This window comes from Melanerpes formicivorus, unplaced genomic scaffold (assembly GCF_026170545.1).
Source record: "Melanerpes formicivorus ecotype bairdi unplaced genomic scaffold, bMelFor1.0.p_v2 SCAF_43, whole genome shotgun sequence".
In the NCBI taxonomy this organism is placed as follows: Eukaryota; Metazoa; Chordata; class Aves; order Piciformes; family Picidae; genus Melanerpes; species Melanerpes formicivorus.
Window position 1 is genome coordinate 3355241 of NW_027142395.1, and position 20086 is coordinate 3375326.

The 20086-nt window shown below is 41.7% G+C and overlaps 1 protein-coding gene across 4 annotated transcripts in view; it reads right to left on the minus strand.

The window, feature by feature from the left end:
- Positions 1–18501, minus strand: part of THADA (THADA armadillo repeat containing) — a 183847-nt gene extending 165346 nt beyond the window's left edge. For 2 of the 4 annotated variants that reach the window (XM_068158837.1, XM_068158834.1), the window contains exons 1-16: positions 18355–18501; positions 16924–17020; positions 13243–13337; positions 12700–12830; positions 11364–11512; positions 11187–11219; positions 10314–10362; positions 9209–9399; positions 8452–8546; positions 7952–8172; positions 6394–7085; positions 5634–5785; positions 5336–5491; positions 2746–2868; positions 1974–2097; positions 397–545 (exon numbers count right to left, since the gene is read on the minus strand). In XM_068158837.1, coding sequence (XP_068014938.1) covers positions 397–545; positions 1974–2097; positions 2746–2868; positions 5336–5491; positions 5634–5785; positions 6394–7085; positions 7952–8172; positions 8452–8546; positions 9209–9399; positions 10314–10362; positions 11187–11219; positions 11364–11512; positions 12700–12830; positions 13243–13337; positions 16924–16999 — 2436 coding nt within the window. In that variant the 5' untranslated portion in view covers positions 17000–17020; positions 18355–18501. Of the gene's footprint in view, positions 1–396; positions 546–1973; positions 2098–2745; positions 2869–5335; positions 5492–5633; positions 5786–6393; positions 7086–7951; positions 8173–8451; positions 8547–9208; positions 9400–10313; positions 10363–11186; positions 11220–11363; positions 11513–12699; positions 12831–13242; positions 13338–16923; positions 17021–17914; positions 18271–18354 lie in introns of those variants that run through there. The other 2 variants (XM_068158835.1, XM_068158836.1) reach the window with 2 other exon arrangements.
- Positions 18502–20086: the final 1585 nt, after the last annotated feature.

A 20086-nucleotide genomic window follows, 5' to 3' on the forward strand; every position in this document is an offset into this window, starting at 1 on the left:
TTTACTGAAAGAGTGGTCAAGCATTGGGACAGGCTGCCCAGGGAAATAATGGATTCACTGTCTCTGGAGGTGTTTAAAAGAACATGTAGACATGGCACTTCAGGACATGCTTTAGTGAGCATGGTGGTGTTAAGTTGATGGTTGGACTTGATGATCTTAGAGGTCTTTTCCAGCCTTGATGATTCTATGATTCGTGAAACAAGCCTCCCTAGGCAAATACAGAAGCTGTGCAGAAATATACCGAAAATGCTAGGTGAAGAACACACCACCAGACAACTTGGACTGACTTAAAATTTTCACGAATTATGCTGTGTACCTAACCCAAATACCCAGTATAAAATACAGGCCATCAATCTTTCACAAAATTCCTCCCTCTACAATGTTTTAATTACATACCTGTAAATTAAATGCAACATCACGCAGTTTCATCAAAAGCCCAAATGCCAGAGCCTTTACTGCCTCAAAAGTACTGGCAAAACACTGGAGCAAAGTTTGGACACGAGTAGAATCAATCTCCTGATCCAAACAAAAAACCTGTGGCTGGCCTGTTCAAAGAAATCAATGCCTTATATAGTTTTGCTGCACATCCTTACAGAATTTACTGCATACACATTTTGCTTAGTCATACTAAAAGAAGCCTTAAAAACTTTAGTTAATGCATTATTTTAATACTACTTAATTATCTTAGGTCTTAAAATGCCATGTTGAAAAATGCTACCATATCCAAATAACTCTCAGCAACACAGCAAGTAACTTACTGCCATAACCAGAATCTCATTTACACACAGTAATTTAGCACTAAAAGTAACCTTTGTTTTAGCTTTGCTTAAAAATTCATTTCCTAACAGCATGTACCACTAGAAGATAATTCATTTATAACTAAAGTGTGTTTTGGGGTTGTTTGGGGGCTTCTTTTTACCATAGGAATGATTCCCTAATATACAAGCTGTTAGGATTTTTACTTTTCAGTTAGATGCCATAGCTTCTGGCAACTGAGGTAATGCTGCAAAGACGACAGACATTTTAGGATGTAAACAAGTCCACAGCACTCCAGCACGAACACAAAAGCATCTAAATTCTCCTTTACAGAAGTAATGTCAGTCTTCTGAAATCCCAGAAGTGTTACTATGAACAATGCTCAATACAACTTTTTATTAAAACAAAGTGTTTAAAAAGGCAGCAACATGCCACAGATTCATAATCATAAGTGATGCATTCATGATTTATCAGATCTACCAAGACAGCATTTTTTCCTTCACACTCAAAACCAACTTATCTAACATACCTCATTTCCTTATAAACAAAACCAAACCAGTAACAAAAAAACCCACACACATTTAACATCACAATTTAAGATGGGAAACATCATTCTATGTCGGTCATATGATACAGAGACAAGATTTAGCAAGACCATCGATACTCCAAGGCTCTTACAAATAAATCTCCAATTTGTATTGCTATAACATTGCAAAGAGAATTTAAGTAACAGCAGCACAACTTCACAAATTAAATTATGTTCAATTATATTGTTCCTTATCTTCTATAATATCATCATGGGATATGCAAGCCCTATCAATCGAGAATTTTTATGGTCACAATGTTTTAAATTATATATTCTTTAGATCTTAGAACAGAAGAGGAGGCTAAAGCTATCAAATATATGAAATCATGTCCAAGTGTTTCCTTAACATTTAAAAATTCCTTGAAAAACCTTGCTAAAACCCAGGCGATGCCAGAAAATCCCAATTTATGTAAGATGTTCAACAGACCATAACTTTTTGCCTTTAGAGCAACTTTCTGTTTTCCAAAAAATTCTTACTAGCCTTCCTTCAGGTAAAATAGAAGTGACACAGGAAATGACACAGAATTTAGGGACTAAGAATATCATTTTACTTTGACAGAAACTGACTAGCTGGCAGGAAAGAATCTCCTTAATACCTCCATTCCTACAGGCTATACATTAGTCTTCTCACCTTCTGGAACAGAAAATATTTCTGCCACCAATCCTAAAATAGTTAGTGCAGAAAATCTGGTTGGGTGCGATGAACCAGGGAACAGTACCTCAAAAAGTCTGTTACACACAGATGACATGAAATCCTGAAAACCACAGCAAAAAAATTAAGTTTACTTTCTGCCCTACAAACAAAAAGTCTAAATATCTGAATTCAGGAAAATCAGTTGAGGAAAAGCAGAACTCAAAATAAGAAACAGCTTAACACTAAGAAATTGATTATGAGACCCTTCAGATAAAACAGAAACAAAAAAGAAATAAAAAAAGAGGTTAAATACAAAGTAAGTCTTTACATGGAAGTCTACATGCTGGAGCTCACATTCATTCTCTCACTTATCATTCTTGAGAGCTATAAGGTGGCTGAAGCTCAACACATCTCTATTTTAAACCCAAGACTGGGGATACATCTTCATTTGCTCCCCACTTACTGCTATTTCAGTTCACATCAGGAAACAAATAACCCATTATTGCTTTTGGAAAAAATTAACCTTAAAGATATCCAGCAAATGCTAATGCTACTCAATCCTTGAGACAACAGTACATTCAGCCAAAATTCACTTCTCTAAGTGCATATAGAGTAGACAAGGTCCTCAGCAGTCTTTTGCTTTACAAGTTTCTTCCTCCTGCACTGCACCATCTCCTAATACAAACACAGTCTAAGTTACACAGGCATGTTCTCAAGAGCAATGCACTATCCCACCTCTTGTATCTGCATCTCTAGCACTCTTACTTACTTTATATTGCTGCAAAATCTCCAAAGGATGCCTTTTGGTTGAGTTTTCAAGTAACTCCTGCTTGGCTTTATTTTGTTCCAATTTATAAAGTACCTGGGAACTTTCTTGTATCCTGCAAAATAACTTTTAGAACGAAAGCCAAACATAGGTAAGGCAGGAATCATTGACAGTAAAGTAGGGGAGAGGGGATTTTCAGCTCATTTTCCAGATCATATTGCTTGTAATTTTTTACACATTGATTACATACAGTGTAACACACAACAAATCTTTCTCTTTACATTCCAAAAATCATGCTTTTTGCTCCCCCTATCTTTTGTGACCAACTTTTTTCTCCCCCTCCCCTTTCACCTCCAACACCTTCTTGCACCCGTCTCCTTAAATTCATGTTTAGTCTTCTCCTCCCACCTCTACATTTTCACAGAATTGCCTAGATTGGAAAAGACCTTTAAGTTCAAGTCCAATCACTAGCCTAATACAGACAAGTCCTTCACTAAACCATATCCTTAAGCACCACATCTATGTGACCCTTAAATACCTCCAGGGAGTCCACCACCTCCCTAGGCAAGCTGTTTCACTGCCTGATGACCTCTTCAGTAAATAAATTCTTCCTAATATCCAACCTAAACTTCCCTTAGCACAACTTGAGACCATTTCCCTTTGTCCTACCACATTACTTGGATAATCAGACATACTCCCACCTCTTCACAACTTCCTTTCAGGTAGTTGTAGAGAATGATAGGGTCTTCCCTTGGCCTTCCTTTTCTCTAGGCTAAACAACACCAGGTCCTTCAGCCACTCCTCATAAGACACACTTTAGGCTCTTCTTTGGACATACTCTAGTACGTCAACATCCTTCTTGTAGTGAGGGGCCCAAAACTGAAAATAGTACTCAAGATGCAGCCACACCAGTGCCAAGCACAGCAGTGAAATCAATTCCCTGGTCCTATTGGCCACAGTATTCCTGATACACTCCAAGATGTTGTTGGCCTTCCTGGCCACCTGAGCAGACTGCCGGCTCATGTTCAGCCATCTATCAATTAACACCCCCAGGACCCTCTCTGTTGAGCACCCCTCCCAAGCCTGTAATGCTGCCTGGGATTGCTGCAGCCACAGTGCAGAACCTGGCATTTAGCTTTATTAAAATTCATACCATTGGTATTGGCCTACCAATCAAGCCTGTCCAGATCCCTCTACAGAGCCTTTCTATCCTCAAGCCAATCAACACTTCCACCTAGCTTGGTGTAGCCTGCAGGCTTAATGACGGTACACTTAATCCCCTCATCCAGATCATTGATAAAGGCATTAAACAGGACCTGCCCCAGCACTGAGCCCTGGGGAACACCACTCATGACTGGCTGCCAAATGGATTTAACTCCATTCACCACCACTCTTTGGGCCCAGCCATACAGCCAATGTTTGACCCAGCAGAGTGTAGATCTATCCAGGCCATGAGCAAAAAGTTATTTTCTGTGGAACACACATTTCTCTATTAAAAACCTCAATGCATGCAATTTTTATAGCTTCAGAGTCTAGAGTTTCACTCACCTCTTTTATAACCCACTACTATTATTTTCTTTCTCATTGCACTCCCTGCAACACAATTTTCCCATGTTATGTTCCTCAGTCTACACCAGGCAAGAATGGAAAGGATGGACTTTTCTTTACACCAAACCTATTCCCTCATTTTTCCCCCATCTCAAATGAATTATTTTCTCCTTCCACACTGCTTGCTTTTGCCAATAACATCTTCCAGAATGTTCTTTATAGATACATGGTTTCCTCGCTTAATCCACGTCCTTCTACACGTGACCTTGGCAATTTCCATGTTTGCATTCTCAATCCCTGCAGACTGTACCAAAACAGCCTCCACAATACTCCTCTACCTTGTCTTCCAAGTCAGGTTACAGGTAAGCCTACATAAACACACACTTAGTCCACAACTGCAACACAACTCCCACAGCATGCAGCTTTGCTATTAGTAAAGTTGGAACACCTCTGCTACAAAGGCAGGCTGAGAGAGCTGGGGGTGTTCAGCCTGGAGAAGGGAAGGCTCCAGGGAGACCTAATAACAACCTTCCAATACATGAAGAGGGCCTACGAGAAGGACAGAGAGAAACTGTTTATGAAAGCTTGTAGTGACAGGAAGAGGAGCAATGGCTTCAAACCAGAGAAGAGTGGATTTAGATTGGATATTAGAAGCAACTTCTTTAACATGAGGGTACTGGAACACTAGAACAGGTTGTACAAAGAAGTGGTTGGGGCCCCATCCCTGGAGATATTCAAGGTGAAGCTCAACAGTGGCCTAGGCAACCCGATCTCATTGAGGATGCCCCTGCTTACTGCAGAGGGGGTTGGAATAGATGACCTTCCAACCCAGACCATTCTATGATTCTATGATATGCTGATAAAGATTAAAGTAACACTCTACCATTAAACAAAAATTTGATCTTGAAGCCATCCTTGCCTGCAATGACTACTACCATTCAGTTGAGTAATATATTGCACATAGTCCTGGTCTTAGAGCTTCTACTCTTTCAGATAAACAACTTTATAACATACCCATCAAACATTCTTTATAGTTTGAAATTACCTTTCTCAGTAAAGAACTTATCTGTTGCCTTACTGAAGGAGACTGGTTATTCAAGTTGTACATCAGAAAAAATTGAATTAGTTCCATTTCTTCCACAGACACAATTTCCGTGCTACGGTGAGTTTCACACAGCAAACCTAAAGCATCAATGCAAACCTGAAAGATACGCGGATGTTAACCACAAAAGAGTTACAGTCACCTATTACAACATCTTTGTCTTAACACAAGGCTGACACGGTACTTAGGATCAGAGCAATTCTTCTAACTAAAAGACATACAAAAAAAGTTGTCCCTTTACCTGATTGTGCTGATGAACTAGACCCTGTTTGATACATGCAGTGGATACAAGACCACTGCTGATGATATTTGAAAGTTCCAGGTGACCATGAGCCCTGGCTGTTCTTAGGCATGCCATTAATGCTCCAAGAGCTCCTCTAGTACTGCAAGAGTCTAAAGAAAATGAAAGCCAGTAAGAATTTTAGTTCAATTAAACAACATACTAATTGCAACACTCGTCAGCAAATCCCAATGCTTCCAACATGTGACCCTATATCCCCCCTTCATTTTTTACTCAGTAAACCCCAACAGGCAGTTTCTGTCAGAGATTAAATTTAGTTCTAAATCACCTGATTTCCAAAAAGCTTTGTCCTGAACATGCCAAAAAAGGACCTTGAGGTCTCAAACCCCCTGATTTTAGAGTTATACTAAATTATGCAGAAATTACAAGGCAGTCAAAACTCTCATATCCACATATTTGCAACAAAAAACAATCTGTAAAGCCCTGTCTCAGGACATGCCCGTGTAAAACCACAAAAATAGTGTTAACAAAATAGCAGTATGTAAATCTTGGTACGTAAAGAGAACACACAGTTAGAACAGCAATTAGTGCTTATGGCATGCAGACACACTTATGAGTACTATGAATTTCCCCTTGAAGTATTAACAACAACAACCACCATCTGGGATTTTTCTCCCAAATTACTATTACAATTAATAGTAACAGAAGATCACTTTAAAAAAAAAAACCATAATCACAAGTACAGTATGCATTTTCTTACCCAGATTAGCAACTGCAGAAGCCTGAAGAACTCTAATCATGTAGTTCAGACTGTCAGGGCTACATTTGAGCAATTTTGGTAAACAGTAATCTGTTATATAAGTAGTTTGGTCATGGTTCCCTTCACACAGTACTACTAAAAGAGGAGAAACCCAGATGTCATGCCACTGGTCAATCCAAGTGCTTTCGTGAAAGCTCAAAGTAAAATGGGCTTTGTGATTTGTAAACATGGTTTCCAAAAGATCACTAGCATAGGGTGCAAGAGACTGATCATTCATCACATCCAAGATTTGTGCTGGAATTGTTCTGTCCAACTGTAGGATATGTTCAGTGCCCATACACTTCACAAGACAGCCAAGAGAAGCATATTTCCCTCTTACATGCCATTCCAAGCTCAGTAAATGCTTTAGCAGGCTTGCAAAGAATGGGTCTGATTTTTCATTGCATCCCGTAAGAGTGTTTTGGTGTATCTGAAGAAGATTCTTGAATATCAATTTGGTTTGGTGTCTAACAGCATCCACAGGGTGTTCCCAGTGTGTGTAAACGTATTCCAGCAGCTTCCCAATCAGGTCAGAATTCCCATTAAGTTTGAGTTTTAGATTTGGGGAACATGAAACCAGGACAGCCAGTGCTGAATTAGTCCAAATAGCAAGGATTCTAGACAAAGACGTTGCCATACTGGATTCTTTTAACCTTTACACAAAACAAACAAACAAAGAAAAAAAGAAAAAAAAACCCACAAACCAACAAAGTTTATTATTTGCATTTGACCATTTTGTCAAAGAAATATTAATTGTATTTCATAAGAAGTATTCATCACATTAGTTTACATCACACTAAAACACATAAGGAGACACTAACTGCTGGCTGAACAAAGAGTTAACACAAAAAGGAGGTGGCAAACTGGATGTTGCAAAGTTACCTGATAGGTAGTTACCTAACATGCTGTTAACTGCTCATAGCTACAACTCCTAAATACCCAGAAAAGAAAAGTGACAAGCTACTAGGCTTGCTTTTTAAAAACAACAATTAAAATTAATACCCACATCTTTGAGCAATGTTATATTACTGCACGCTTCCTGAAAGTAGAAGGAAAATGTTTTCCTGCCATATAAAACCATAAATCTCAGTACCATGTGGGCAAAAACAAAATCATAAAAATTACCTCCAAGGCAGGAACAAAGGTTGAACTAAATACACATTTTAATCTCCTATGCAATAGTGTTGGTAGTCACAGCAATCAATGCTTGCAACCAGAAAAAATAATTTAATCCATGCTACCTCAAGTAATTCTAGTCATTGGCACATTTTGTTTTCCTCTGTAATTTCAAAAGCACAGCAGCTGATGTTTTATTTTAGCATGCAGGGGAAAACTGCAACTTTGAACTATCTAGGCCCTATCAAGACATCATATTTTTCAAACTGAGAGAGTTATTCTGGATGTATTAAAAAGATTACATTATCTGTCAAAGAAACTAATATAATTACATTGAAAACATCAAAGAGATGTTCCAACAGGACCATATGAGCCATGCAAACAAATCAAAAGACAGGCTTACTCTGAACTCAAAGACAACAAGACTGCTGCAATATCTAGTAAGAGTTTCTCTCCATTTTCACCCATGTTGCCATTCTTCCATTCCAGCATAGCCAGTGCTCCATGGCAAAGAAAAATAAGAACTGAGTCAGGGATTTCTTCCATACACAGAGTTCCACAGCTCCTCACAAACCATGCTGGCACACCTGTGAGTTTCACTGAGCCAAGAAGCAAGTCACTGATCTGTAATAACAAAACAGCATAGCACAAGAGAAAAGGCATTTTGTGCATAAATGAGAATCCTACATGTGAAGACATCTTTTTGTACACTGTTTTTCTCTAATTCAAAACTCTAGTCTTATTTCCTGCAGCAAGGAGAGAATAAAGGATTTACACTCCAGCAAAGGACTGATGGAGGTTGGCAAGTCCCACTAGCTGCATCACCAGAGCCTCTGAACAACATTGGTAGCACTGCTTAACAACACGATGACATTTCAGTCTTCAGCGAAGAAATGCACTTACCAAGGAAGGTAATTCTTCAACTGGCTCATACATAGCCTTAGCAAACAGAATAACAGCCAGGCCTGAGGCAGACTGGACAGTTTGCAGGAGACTTGCTACATGGCAGAGAAAGATATTTTTCATTAGAGTGCAGCAAACCTTCTGTTCTAGAAATATATGTCAAACTTATAAATATGGTACTGAATTTTCCTAGACTGCTTGCTACTGTATGCTCACAAATCCATCATGTGTGCCTGCCCAGCAAGAATTAATTGATTTATGCTCTAGTGTAACAGGACACTATTCATATCTCTTAACAGATAAAAATTACAGACTGGCCCAGAGAGAGGAGGATTGTGGCACAGTCTATGGACATTTACATTAAATTTATATTAACATGATATTAAATTCCACTGTACAAAAATATCTGTGTAAGAAGTAAGCATAATTAGTTATACTGCACTAATAAATAGTTCTGACAGCATAATTGATATGGATACATAATTTTTTTGTAGGCACAGACATTCAGTGAGTCTCAAAAGTATTTCTGTTAGTTTCTAATTTATTAGTAAGAGCAAGTAAGGGGAAATACCTTGGTTTTTTTGTAGTAGAACAAAATCATGACCTACAAATCATAAGACCTACTACTGCTCCATTACCATTAATCTCAGCTGCTCCTACTTCCATTCAAGCTAAACTAAGTTTTCATACAAACCGCGTGTTTACTGCAAAGACACACTGACTGAAAATATTTGGGTTTGACTGTTACTACACTTACCATCCATTAGGAAGTTTGTGGAGCTTTTCAGTAAGCTGCACATACTTTGCCACACAGAAGACTCATGGTGTTTCCAAAGACTTCCCTGGATGTTTTCTGGTAGTTTCTGTACAAGCATCATTGACACTTTAATGCCTGTCAATAAATCATGCATCAACTGAGTCTGAACAATATGATTTCCATGCTTCTTTCTGTGGAAAACAGACGAGAGGCATGGACATTATTAGGAAGACTATTTTTCACCATCCACAGAAAACTATATTTGGCCCACTTCAGAGAGAATTAATAGTTAAAACTAATTTATTGAGTTGACAAGATAGATAACTATAAGGAAACCGAAAGAACTCAAGGGCAGTGTTTTAAAATGACATTTACAAACATAATGACATAGTTTGCTACAATTTCTGCAGGCTCCTGTGACAAATTTTCACTTATTTGATTCTGAGCAGAGCTGATCTTTTCCAGAAACTTTCCTAAAAGACCAATAAACACAGTGTTGCTCCTTTCTCATTTTTCCTACACATGTAAAACATATTTCTATGACTAGACTTTTTTCTAACATAAAGACAGACAACATGTAAGCTTTTAACGTATAAGACATTCAATTAAGGACCCTTCTCCTCAGGGTATCTGATGAGACAACACAGTGAAGAGGCTTCTTTTTACGAAATGTCAAGAAATTAAATGATGACTGCTGTAAACAGACTGAACAGGATATCAATACTGAATTAAACACTCATGGAAAGTGAAAGAGTATTACTCTACCTGAATTTTAATAACTGTCTAGTCACAGCTCAATTAATAAAATCACAATCCAAAAGCCTCCCATGACAGTAGTAGCTCTAGCACAGTATCAGTACCTTAAATGTTACCACCTTTAATTTTCTTCTTATCCTCTCTTATATCATCATACTGACACATATAAAAAAACCCAAAGCCACTCAGCAGCAGCCTTTTTAAATTTAAATATACATATAATTGTAAAATAACATTTCCATCTTTCATCTGTGTATGGTTATCAAAGTGATATTCCAAACCGTACCAGACTATCTTGCCAGAGTGAAATAAAAACAGACAAAACACAGCTTATATTCAATTCACTTGCCTGCTTTCTTCCTGTATGTCAAGTAGTGACTTCTGCAGAAACTGAAGAACTGGTGAAAATAAGTATGATATGGATTTATTTAAAAGAGAAGCTGAACATAAGAATTCCAGCAAAGCAATACACATCACAAGCAGACACAATGAACAGTTATCCATATAGTGGTGTTTCCTCCACTCCATGAACAAATTGAACTGGTATTTGAGTGCAGAACCAAAGAAGCAATGATAAAGCCCAATCTCAAACTGGTTTGCAAGAGTCTGGTACAAAACAAGTGGGTTTCCAACCCACTTGGCCTAATCCTGTGAGCTATTGAGAGTTCTGGTTCCACAGTGAAAATGACCAAGAGCTAAGGACAGAGCAATAACAGAAGGTCCACAGGAAGCTGTGAAAATTAATTGCACGCTGAGAACACAGTATGTCAAATTACCCCATATTACTAAGAGAGGAGACTTCTCCAAATTATTGCCAAACAAAATCCCTACCATAGAAGGCCTAGACTTGCTACAGTCAAGACTGGCAGTTAGCAGCTCACCACTACCTCATTCAATTTCATCATGGGGCACAGAACAGAAAACACTTCACTTAAGGTAGCATCAACTGCCCTAGCCTTTTGAGAATCACTCACTGGTAAATTTTCAGATTTGTATGTAGGACTGATCAATAAAGCAATTTTGACTCCTGGAAATTAAAGGTACAAACCAAGGTAAAGTCTGTGACATAAAAAAGTAGTATGTGAGGGCACTAGTTATGAAAAATTAACCAAAAGGAAATTAGATCTGATAGATCTTTATGCCTACCTCATGTTATTTCTTCTCACACACACACCCACCAGTAATCTACAGTGAAACTGTATTACTATAAGTATAACTTTACCTTCTTCAAAGAGGTTCTTAATACTTGTTCTACCTAGAGGAAAGAAAACACATTTTAACTACTGAATACTAGCCAAAGCTATCTATTTTTCATCAAGTGTAAAATTACTTTATGTGCTGCACCAAGACAATACTGAACCAGTTAAAACAGAATTCAGGATGCTCCATGTCATCATACCTAAGTTGAAGTCCTCCATGCAGGAAGCAAGACTGTCCAACACTTTTCTGTACAAATACACATCTGTGGTTTTCAGTTCCTCCCTAAGGCAGCATGCAAAGCTTTGTACAGCTAGTGTCATAAACTGTTCCGGAAGACAATTTAGTGAACTGCAACAATAAGAATTAGCACAATCAGTTAGCTCATACTCAAAGTCATTATCAGCTAAAACTCCAGTAATAGACATGAGTCCAAAGAAGGGCCACGGGGATGATCAGAGGGCTGAAGCACCTCTCCTATGGAGGCAGACTGAGATAATTGGGGCTGTTCAGTCTGGAGAGGAGAAGGCTCTGAGAAGACCTTACTCGTTGCCTTGCAGTATCATAAAGGATACAAGAAAGCTGGTGAGGGACATTTTAGGGTGTCAGGTAGTGATAGAACTAGGGGGAATGGCACAAAAATAGAAATGGGTTGATTCAGATTGGATGTTAGGAAGAAATTCTTCACCATGAGGGTAGCGAGACACTGGAAGAGGTTGCCCAGGGAGGTGGTGGAAGTCCCATCCCTGGAGGTTTTAAGGCCAGGCTATATGGGCCTCTGAGCAACCTGATCTAGTGTGAAGTGTCCCTGCCCATGGCAGCAGGGCTGGAACAAGGTGATCCTCAAGGTCCCTTCTAGCCCTGACAATTTTGATTCTATGATAGATGTTGCTTCCTGCATGAAAACATATTCTGTTTTAAAAAAAGCAGGCATGTTCTAATTTTGGAGCTAGAAAGCCTGTCAGAAAAGTATAAAGCTCTAGCACGTAATCAAATACAGGATGGAAGTCTTGCATCTCTCAGGACAGCAAAACTTTCGGGACATTAAAATGAAGACAGACAAGCACTGGATTGCAACTGTTAAGGCTGTAATAAATTCACTGAAGAAATACAGTAATTTTGCAACAGAAAAAAATGTGATAAAAACAGGTAGAAGAAACCACAGTTTAGTTGTAACTCCTCTGAAGAGCCCTCTCTCGATGTTGTCAGAGTTGAGATTTTTTTTAATCAGAAGTATTTCAAATTTCTACTCTAATATTGGATTTTAAAATTCAAAGTGTTTATTACACACTATGGCATCTTTCCAGTAAAGAAATGGATTTAAATAATACTTTGAAATTATTTATCCAATTATACATATTGTATTATTTAAACTTTTTAACAAAGCAAGAAAGAATAACAGTACATATTCACTTACCAGTACCATAAATTTTAAGTCATTAAACCACAGCAATTAGTAGCACATGAATAGTTACTAATTTCTAGGTAGAAGTGCAGTTGAAAAAAAAAACATAAAGGCTTACTATTCAGGTTTTTACCTTGCTAATACTTTTTTTAAGGGATTCTTCATACTCAGTGAAAAATACATCTCTCCCAAAATATCCAAACAAGCTTTAATCATGGGATCACATGGAGAGTTTTGATCCATCTTCTTCACCAATGGTATAATCTATAATCAATAGAACACATGATTTAGAAAATCTCTATATACTTTCATCACTAACTGAGGCAGAACTTCCTCTCATCCACGGGTATGGTGCAAAACTGTCCTCTCTTTAACATATCCCACTGAGTTTTAAGTGTTGAATAATATTCCAAGAACACTTCTAGTATCAAAAGAAAGACAGACAAAATACAAAACTTGGTATCGCTTCCCTTCCATCATCTTCAGTACTGTAGACCTTGCTAATTTAAGTAATAGAACTACATTTGCACATGCAGCCTTACCCACCGCTTTTTACCTGCTGCTAGGAATGCTCAAAAAATTATAAAGTTTCAGAATTGCTTCAAATTAATAGTTGTCAAGGGTTAAGGCACATGACAGTCATTAAGCAAAAAACACAATAACAGTTAAGTCTTACTTGTTTAATACACTGGATCTGCTGGATGCCATTGCTTAGCTGTGCACAGTGTAAAAGCAGAGATGCCAGATTTTGCTCTCCATCCTTTGAAAACCCTACATGTGGAAAAGGAGACTCTTTTTAGAAAGGAATTACAGAATTTCTAATTTATTATTAAAAAAAAAATCACTGCTTAATTCTTAGGGGGTTCTCCTGCTTTGTTAAACCTACTGGTGCCACAATCCCTTAAGTTACAACACCTTAGCACCGTGGGTTTTGTTTTTTTCTAACAATTAAAAACCCACCTGTTTCACAGCAACACACTAGTAGGCTGCATCTTCAGTGTGAAGAAGTCTCACACAATCACAGCATGGTTGAAGCTGGAAGGGACCTCTGGAGGTCATCTGATCAAATTCACCCGGCTCAAGTAGTGTCACCTTGTGGTGAATGACGCTTAAGTCCAAAATTATGTCCCAAATATTGCCAGGACACGTCCCTGCGTGTTTCGCTCAAAGCCCCTCTTCCCCCTCCTTTCTGAAGTGGGGGATTTTGGCGCCAAGTTAACAAAGGGACATGGCGTCCGCGAGGCCAGCTAAACAGCCTGCCTGGGTGTGTTTTCCACCTCTGTGGTAAACAAGGTTCACAGGATTTACCGGTGCCTGCGTTGTTTGCTGCGTACGCTTATACTGTATTTGGTAAAACACCACATCATTAATTACTCTGTTTACAAAGCTTGCTCATTCGACTAGTATTCGTTGTCGTAAATATTTGGTAAACAAGCGCCCGTATTCGTGCTTGTGTTTACCCCACGCGCCACATGACCAAAAGATCTGTTTTGCCTGCGATCCAACCAGAGACCTGAGCACCTCGCTTCGAACCACAGCTGCTCGCCTGAGCGCACGTCTGTTGCCGTTGGCAGCAGCCAGCTCAGCCACCGCTAGCCATTGCCTGGCTGCAGGCGACGCCGTACTGGGTGCAGGCCCAGCGGACCGCGTTCCGTAGCCCATGACCAGAGGCAGTCGTTGCCTGACCCATCGCCGAGTGAGGGAACCGCGGCAGCCCGTGCGCACCGCACCAACCAGACTGCTCCAGCCCCACAAGCGGGGACATGGCATCGTCCAGCCGGCAGCCGTCCCGACTGAACCCCAGGAGCCGCGGAGGGAGTCGCCCCCCTCTCGCTGAGGAGCTGTTCTGCCATGCCCTGCAAACCTCGGCGGCAAGGCTTTCCCCTCTGAGCAGCAAGACCTTTCTGAGGCAACGCTGCAAAAGCCTCTGAACGTTTCCCCAGAAGGGAGAAGCAGCAGCCACGCGGTCGGCGCCGTTTCCAGTTTCCCTATTGCGGCACACCCGTGTCATAATTCCTGGACTGAAAACGCAGGATCAAGGACACAGTCAGCAAAAGTTCTTAGCGCTTGAGTAAACCAAGTATTTCTTTATAAAGTTACTATTGAAGTTTGTGTCAAGCTGCTGTTTGTGGGCTTGCAGGTGCCCTCTCTTTCCAAATTAAATTTTATCCTCTAAATTTCTAATTAATCTAAATTGTTCAAATTGCCCATATATATACATTCTGTAAAGCTGGTTCTTCCAACTGAATACCGGCGCCTGTAAATACCAACTGTAAATTATTTGTGGCATAGTTTGTACATAAATTAATATATCTATTATGACCTCTGCAGCTCATGCATCACTATAATATTTATAACACACCTAGAGCAGGCCGCCCAGGACTACAGCCAGACTGCTTTGATACCTTCAAGAGAGACTCCACAACTTAGTATCATAGTATGTCAGGGTTGGAAGGGACCACAAGGATCATCTAGTTCCAACCCCCCTGCCATGGGCAGGGAGACCCCACACTAGATCAGGCTGGACAGAACCTCATCCAGCCTGGGCTTAAACACCTCCAGGGACGGGGCCTCAACCACCTCCCTGGACAACCCATTCCAGGGCTTCACCACTCTCATGGGGAAGAACTCCCTCCTCACATCTAGCCTGAATCTGCCCACCTCCAGCTTCATTCCATTCTCCCTAGTCCTATCACTACCTGAGATCCTGAGAATTCCCTCCCCAGCCTTCTTGTAGGCCCTCTTCAGATACCGGAAAGCCACAATAGGTCACCTCAGAGCCTTCTTTTCTCCAGACTGAACAGCCCCAACTCCTTCAGTCTGTCCTCATAGGAGAGGTGCTCCAGCCCTCTGATCATCCTCATGGCCCTTCTCTGGACATATTCCAGCACGTCCATATCCCTCTTGCAATAGGGGCTCCAGAACTGGATGCAGTACTCCAGGTGGGGTCTCACTAGATCAGGCTGGCCAGAGCCTCATCCAGCCTGGGCTTAAACACCTCCAGGGACAGGGCCTCAACCACCTCCCTGGACAACCCATTCCAGGGCTTCACCACTCTCATGGTGAAGAACTTCCTCCTCACATCCAGCCTGAATCTCCCCACCTCCAGCTTCATTCCATTCCCCCTAGTCCTATCACTACCTGAGATCCTGAGAAGTCCCTTCCCAGCCTTCTTGTAGGCCCTCTTCAGATACTGGAAAGCCACAATTAGATCACCTCGGAGCCTTCTCCAGACTCAACAGCCCCAACTCCTTCAGTCTGTCCTCGTAGAAGAGGTACTCCAGCCCTCTGATCATCCTTGTGGCCCTTCTCTGGACACGCTACAGCACAGCTACAGTCCAGATCCCTGTTGTAATAGGGGCTCCAGAACTGGACGCAGTACTCCAGGTGGGGTCTCACCAGGGCTGAGTAGAGGGGGAGAATCACCTCCCTCGACCTGCTGGCCACACTTCTCTTGATGCAGCCCAGGATCGGATTGGCTTTCTGGGCTGCAAGTGCACATTGAGAGCTCATGTTGAGCTTCTCATACACCAGCAACTTCCCTGGGAAACCTGTGCCAGTGCTCAGAACATCTTGTGGTTTAGTTTGTGCCCATGCCTTCTGTCCCATCACTGTTCAACACAAGACAAAAGCCCCTGTCTGTTTGCTTTATGTCCTCCTTTCCAGATGTATTTTACACATTGCTAAGTTCCCCTAAGCCTTCTCTTCATCACACTGAGAAGTCCCAGCTTTCTCAGCTTTTCCTCATAGGAGAGGATTCTTCATCATCAGTAACCCTTCACTAGACGCTCTCCAGTATGGTTTTTATGTTGTTGTTTGTGGTTTTTTTTAAGTAAAGATCACTGTAAGTTTATCTCATTAAACAATAATTTGTAATAATTTTTGAAAAACGACACAACACAAAAGAGTGTTTGAACAGTATCTTTAAATAGAGTTCACTACAGGAAATACAGATGAGGAAAATGCACTCAAAATGACGTCTAGAGATTCCTTGCAACCACAACTGTTCTGTGATTCTTTAAAACTCAGAACTATCCCACATACTAAAGCTAGTGCTTTGTGTAGCACAGCAAGTGGGACTACAAGTAGGAGTTCCTATCACTTTCCCATGAATGATGAAATAAAAGAGCTTTCCAACCAAAGATAGGGCATTCTAAAGAATTCTTCTAATTCTGTCAAGGTAACAAGTAATTGTCATTACAAAATAAAAATAAACCACAAACATTTAAAACCCACAAGACAAAACCACCAAACATAAAAAATAATGGGGAAAAAAATGTATTGATTCCAGTAGTCACACAAAGTCATTAAACAGAGAAAAAAAATCACACAGTCCAGACAAACACATTCAGCTTACTTTGAAGTTTTTCGAGATGTTGTTGGTCAAGAAAAAGTGCATCCACCTGAATTTCCTTCTTCTTCTTTAAAACCATTTTAGCTGATTGAGAAACCTGCTAAAAAAAAAGTTTTAAAAGCATAATTACAAACACTTGCTATGATAATGTTTTCTCTACCATCCTGAAATAATGTTTATTGCATTATCTGTGCAATCTGTATTTTTTTCATAATAGCTCTCATCACAAACTTCAATTATCTGAAGCATTTTGCCCAAAACTCACCCAGCCTTCATGGCACAACATAGAAGTCACAGAGAAAACAGGACTTTCTGGATGAACAACAAACTTTGTCAGTGGAGTTTTTACTGCACCCTTTATGTAGTCTGTGGCATGCCTCTATATAACAGTTTGAAAGTACCACGATGGTGAAAGTACACCATCACATAACTTCCATTGCTCTGTTGCACTGATTGCAACTCGCTGCAGTTGCATTAGAGGTAGAACTGTGGAGCAAAGCAGCTTTGTCTGCATTTGCTATGATGGATGTTGCAAAGAGTAAATTATTGTTCTGCCTTAAGGTAATGACAATTTTAGGTGCACTAGTTTCACTGGTCATTATCACAGAAGAGCTGAGGTTGGAAGGGGCTCTGGAGGTCACTGGGTTCAATCCCCTGCTCAAACTAGGACAACTGGACACAGGACCATAGCCAGGCAGCTTTTTAATGTTTCCAAAGATAGAGACTCCACAACCTCTATGGACAATCTGTGCCAGTGCTGGAACACCCTCACACATATAGTGCTTTTTGCTGTTCAGAGGAACCCTCCTGTGTTTTCGTCTGTGCCCATGGCCTCCTGTCGTAACACTAAGCAACACTGAAAACGAGTCCTGCTGCACCTTCTTTGCACCCTCCCTCCACGTACACTGACGATAAGACCTCCCAGTGGATTATCTGGTCCAAGCTGACAATACTCAGTGTAATTCCTTTTATTCTAAAAACAAGTGGCCTCGACCTTTTTCCCCAGGCAGGAGGGGAATCAACACGGCCACACGACGGCAATCACCAACGTGCCGATGCCCATGCTGGATGGCCAACACGCGAGCCCCGACAGCCTTCGAGCGGCCTAGGAAGAGCCTGATTTACAGCGTCTCACGGGCCCCGCTGCGGAACAAGCGCTTCACGTTCTCCCTGACCGTCCGAGACCGCCGAGTAACCCCGAACCCACAGCAGCTCCCAGCGCACAACCAGGCCGAGCGGGTCGCACCCGCCGCCGACTCAAGCGCAGATCCCGGGGGCTCCCCTGCCCGGCCTCACGGCGGGCGGCAGCGCAGATCCGGGGAAGCGGAAGTAGAGCAGCCGTCCGCAAGAACCCTTCCATGGGAAGCCGCGGTAGAGAGAAAAAAAGGCAAAAAGAGAAACGGAGGCTCGCCGGTCACTCGGCGGCACACTCACCTGCAGGCGCCGCTTGCCTTCCGGTCCCCACCGCCCCGCCCACGCCACGTGCCTCCCGCCGCCAATCAGGGCGTGGGGACCGCTCCAGGGCTGCTCCCGGCTTCCGGCACGGCCCCCGGCAGCAGAGTCCCGCGCCGCCTCACGGCGGATCGGACCGCGTGGGTTGGTGCTGCTGGGGGCCCCGGCCGGTTTCTGCCGAGGTTACTGCGGCGCAACGGTGACCAGCCCTGTTCGCTATCCGACTGCGCCGCGGCGGTGGCCGCAATATGTAGCTGGGTTTGTTTGGAAAATACTGGCGTTCACTAAAAGATAAATCAACGAGAGAGCCGCCGGCCCCTGAGGCACGACTAGCTTTCCTTACTTTAATGTGTACTCTTAGCTTTGGGAAAAATTGGTGGTAGCTTTGATGTGTCTCATGATGGCACTAGCTCGTGTTTCTGAGCAGTTGCACTCCCTCCTCGGTTCCCGAGTTTCCTCAGCAGTTTTAAATGACCGCCGTTTGTCGTGCGCCCTCGCTGACCACAGGGGCTGCAGGCAAGAGACGGCTGCTTTTTCGGAGCCAGAGAACGCAAACGTCAGCGAAGCTTCCAATCCCAATCATGCTCCTCTAGGCAGGAATCCTTCCCTCTTTCGTTCCCTTTTTTTCCCTAAGGAGCAGAAAGGGCATGAAAAAAACACTTTGCAAAAATCCAATAAAAATAATTTGAAAAGAGCCCTCCACTTAATTTAAATTTCTATTACCTAGGTTGGACCAGATCATAGATGATTCTTGAGGTCCCTTCCCACCTGGCACTCTATGATTCTGTGATTTGTTTGCTTGCACTTAACCATCTTTCTTGATCAGTCCTTATTAATCAGTTCTTAATGTGTCACCATTCCCACATTTCCTTAAACTGTAAAATGCTGAACAAAACCCAAGAAGCATTTTCTTTTTAAAGCCAGAGCAGCTTACTTTTCAGTGGGTTTTTTAAGTGTTTTATTTGTAAGTGTTCAGCAAATACATTGTGTGACTTTCACAATCCTCCCAGGTCCCATTTGAATTGCATGTAACAAGTAAGAGAATTTGCAATAGGCTGTCAAATGGGATGGTCTTTCCGTGAATTCCTGAATTGTATCTGGCAATACAATTACCACAATATGTAAGCTAGTAGAAATATCCAGTCTGTAAATACCTGGCTCCAAGGCTGGTGCTACAGGCAGGGCTTTGGGTTCTTTGATAATGCCTGGGTTTGTAGGTGCCAGGATGGATGGTAGCACGTGGGGAGAGACTTACCTCGCAGTGGGGAAAGGATTCTAGGACAAGAACTAGCAGGACTCATTCACAGAGCTTTAAACTAGAGTTGAAGGGGGGTGGGGCTGTTGCTGGGCTTGCACCAGTGGGGCAGTGTCCTGGTGTTATTGAGGATCACGCCTCCCACCCCTGCAGGGTGGGCTCGGTGCGCTCAGCTCGCTCCCTGCACTGTCTGTACACCAATGCACGCAGCATGGGGAATGAACAGGAGGAGTTAGAAATCCATCTGTGGTCCAGGGATTCTGATTTGGTGGCAATTACAGAGCCATGGTGGGACAGCTCACATGGCTGGAATGTGGTCAAGGATGTCTATGTCCTGTTCAGGAAAGATGGATCAGCTAAGCGAGGTGGTGGGGCTGCTCTCTATGTGAGAGAAAACTTGAATGTGCCTTGTCTCCAACTACACTGCTGAAAACTGTCCTCAGGAGCCAAGGCCCCAGA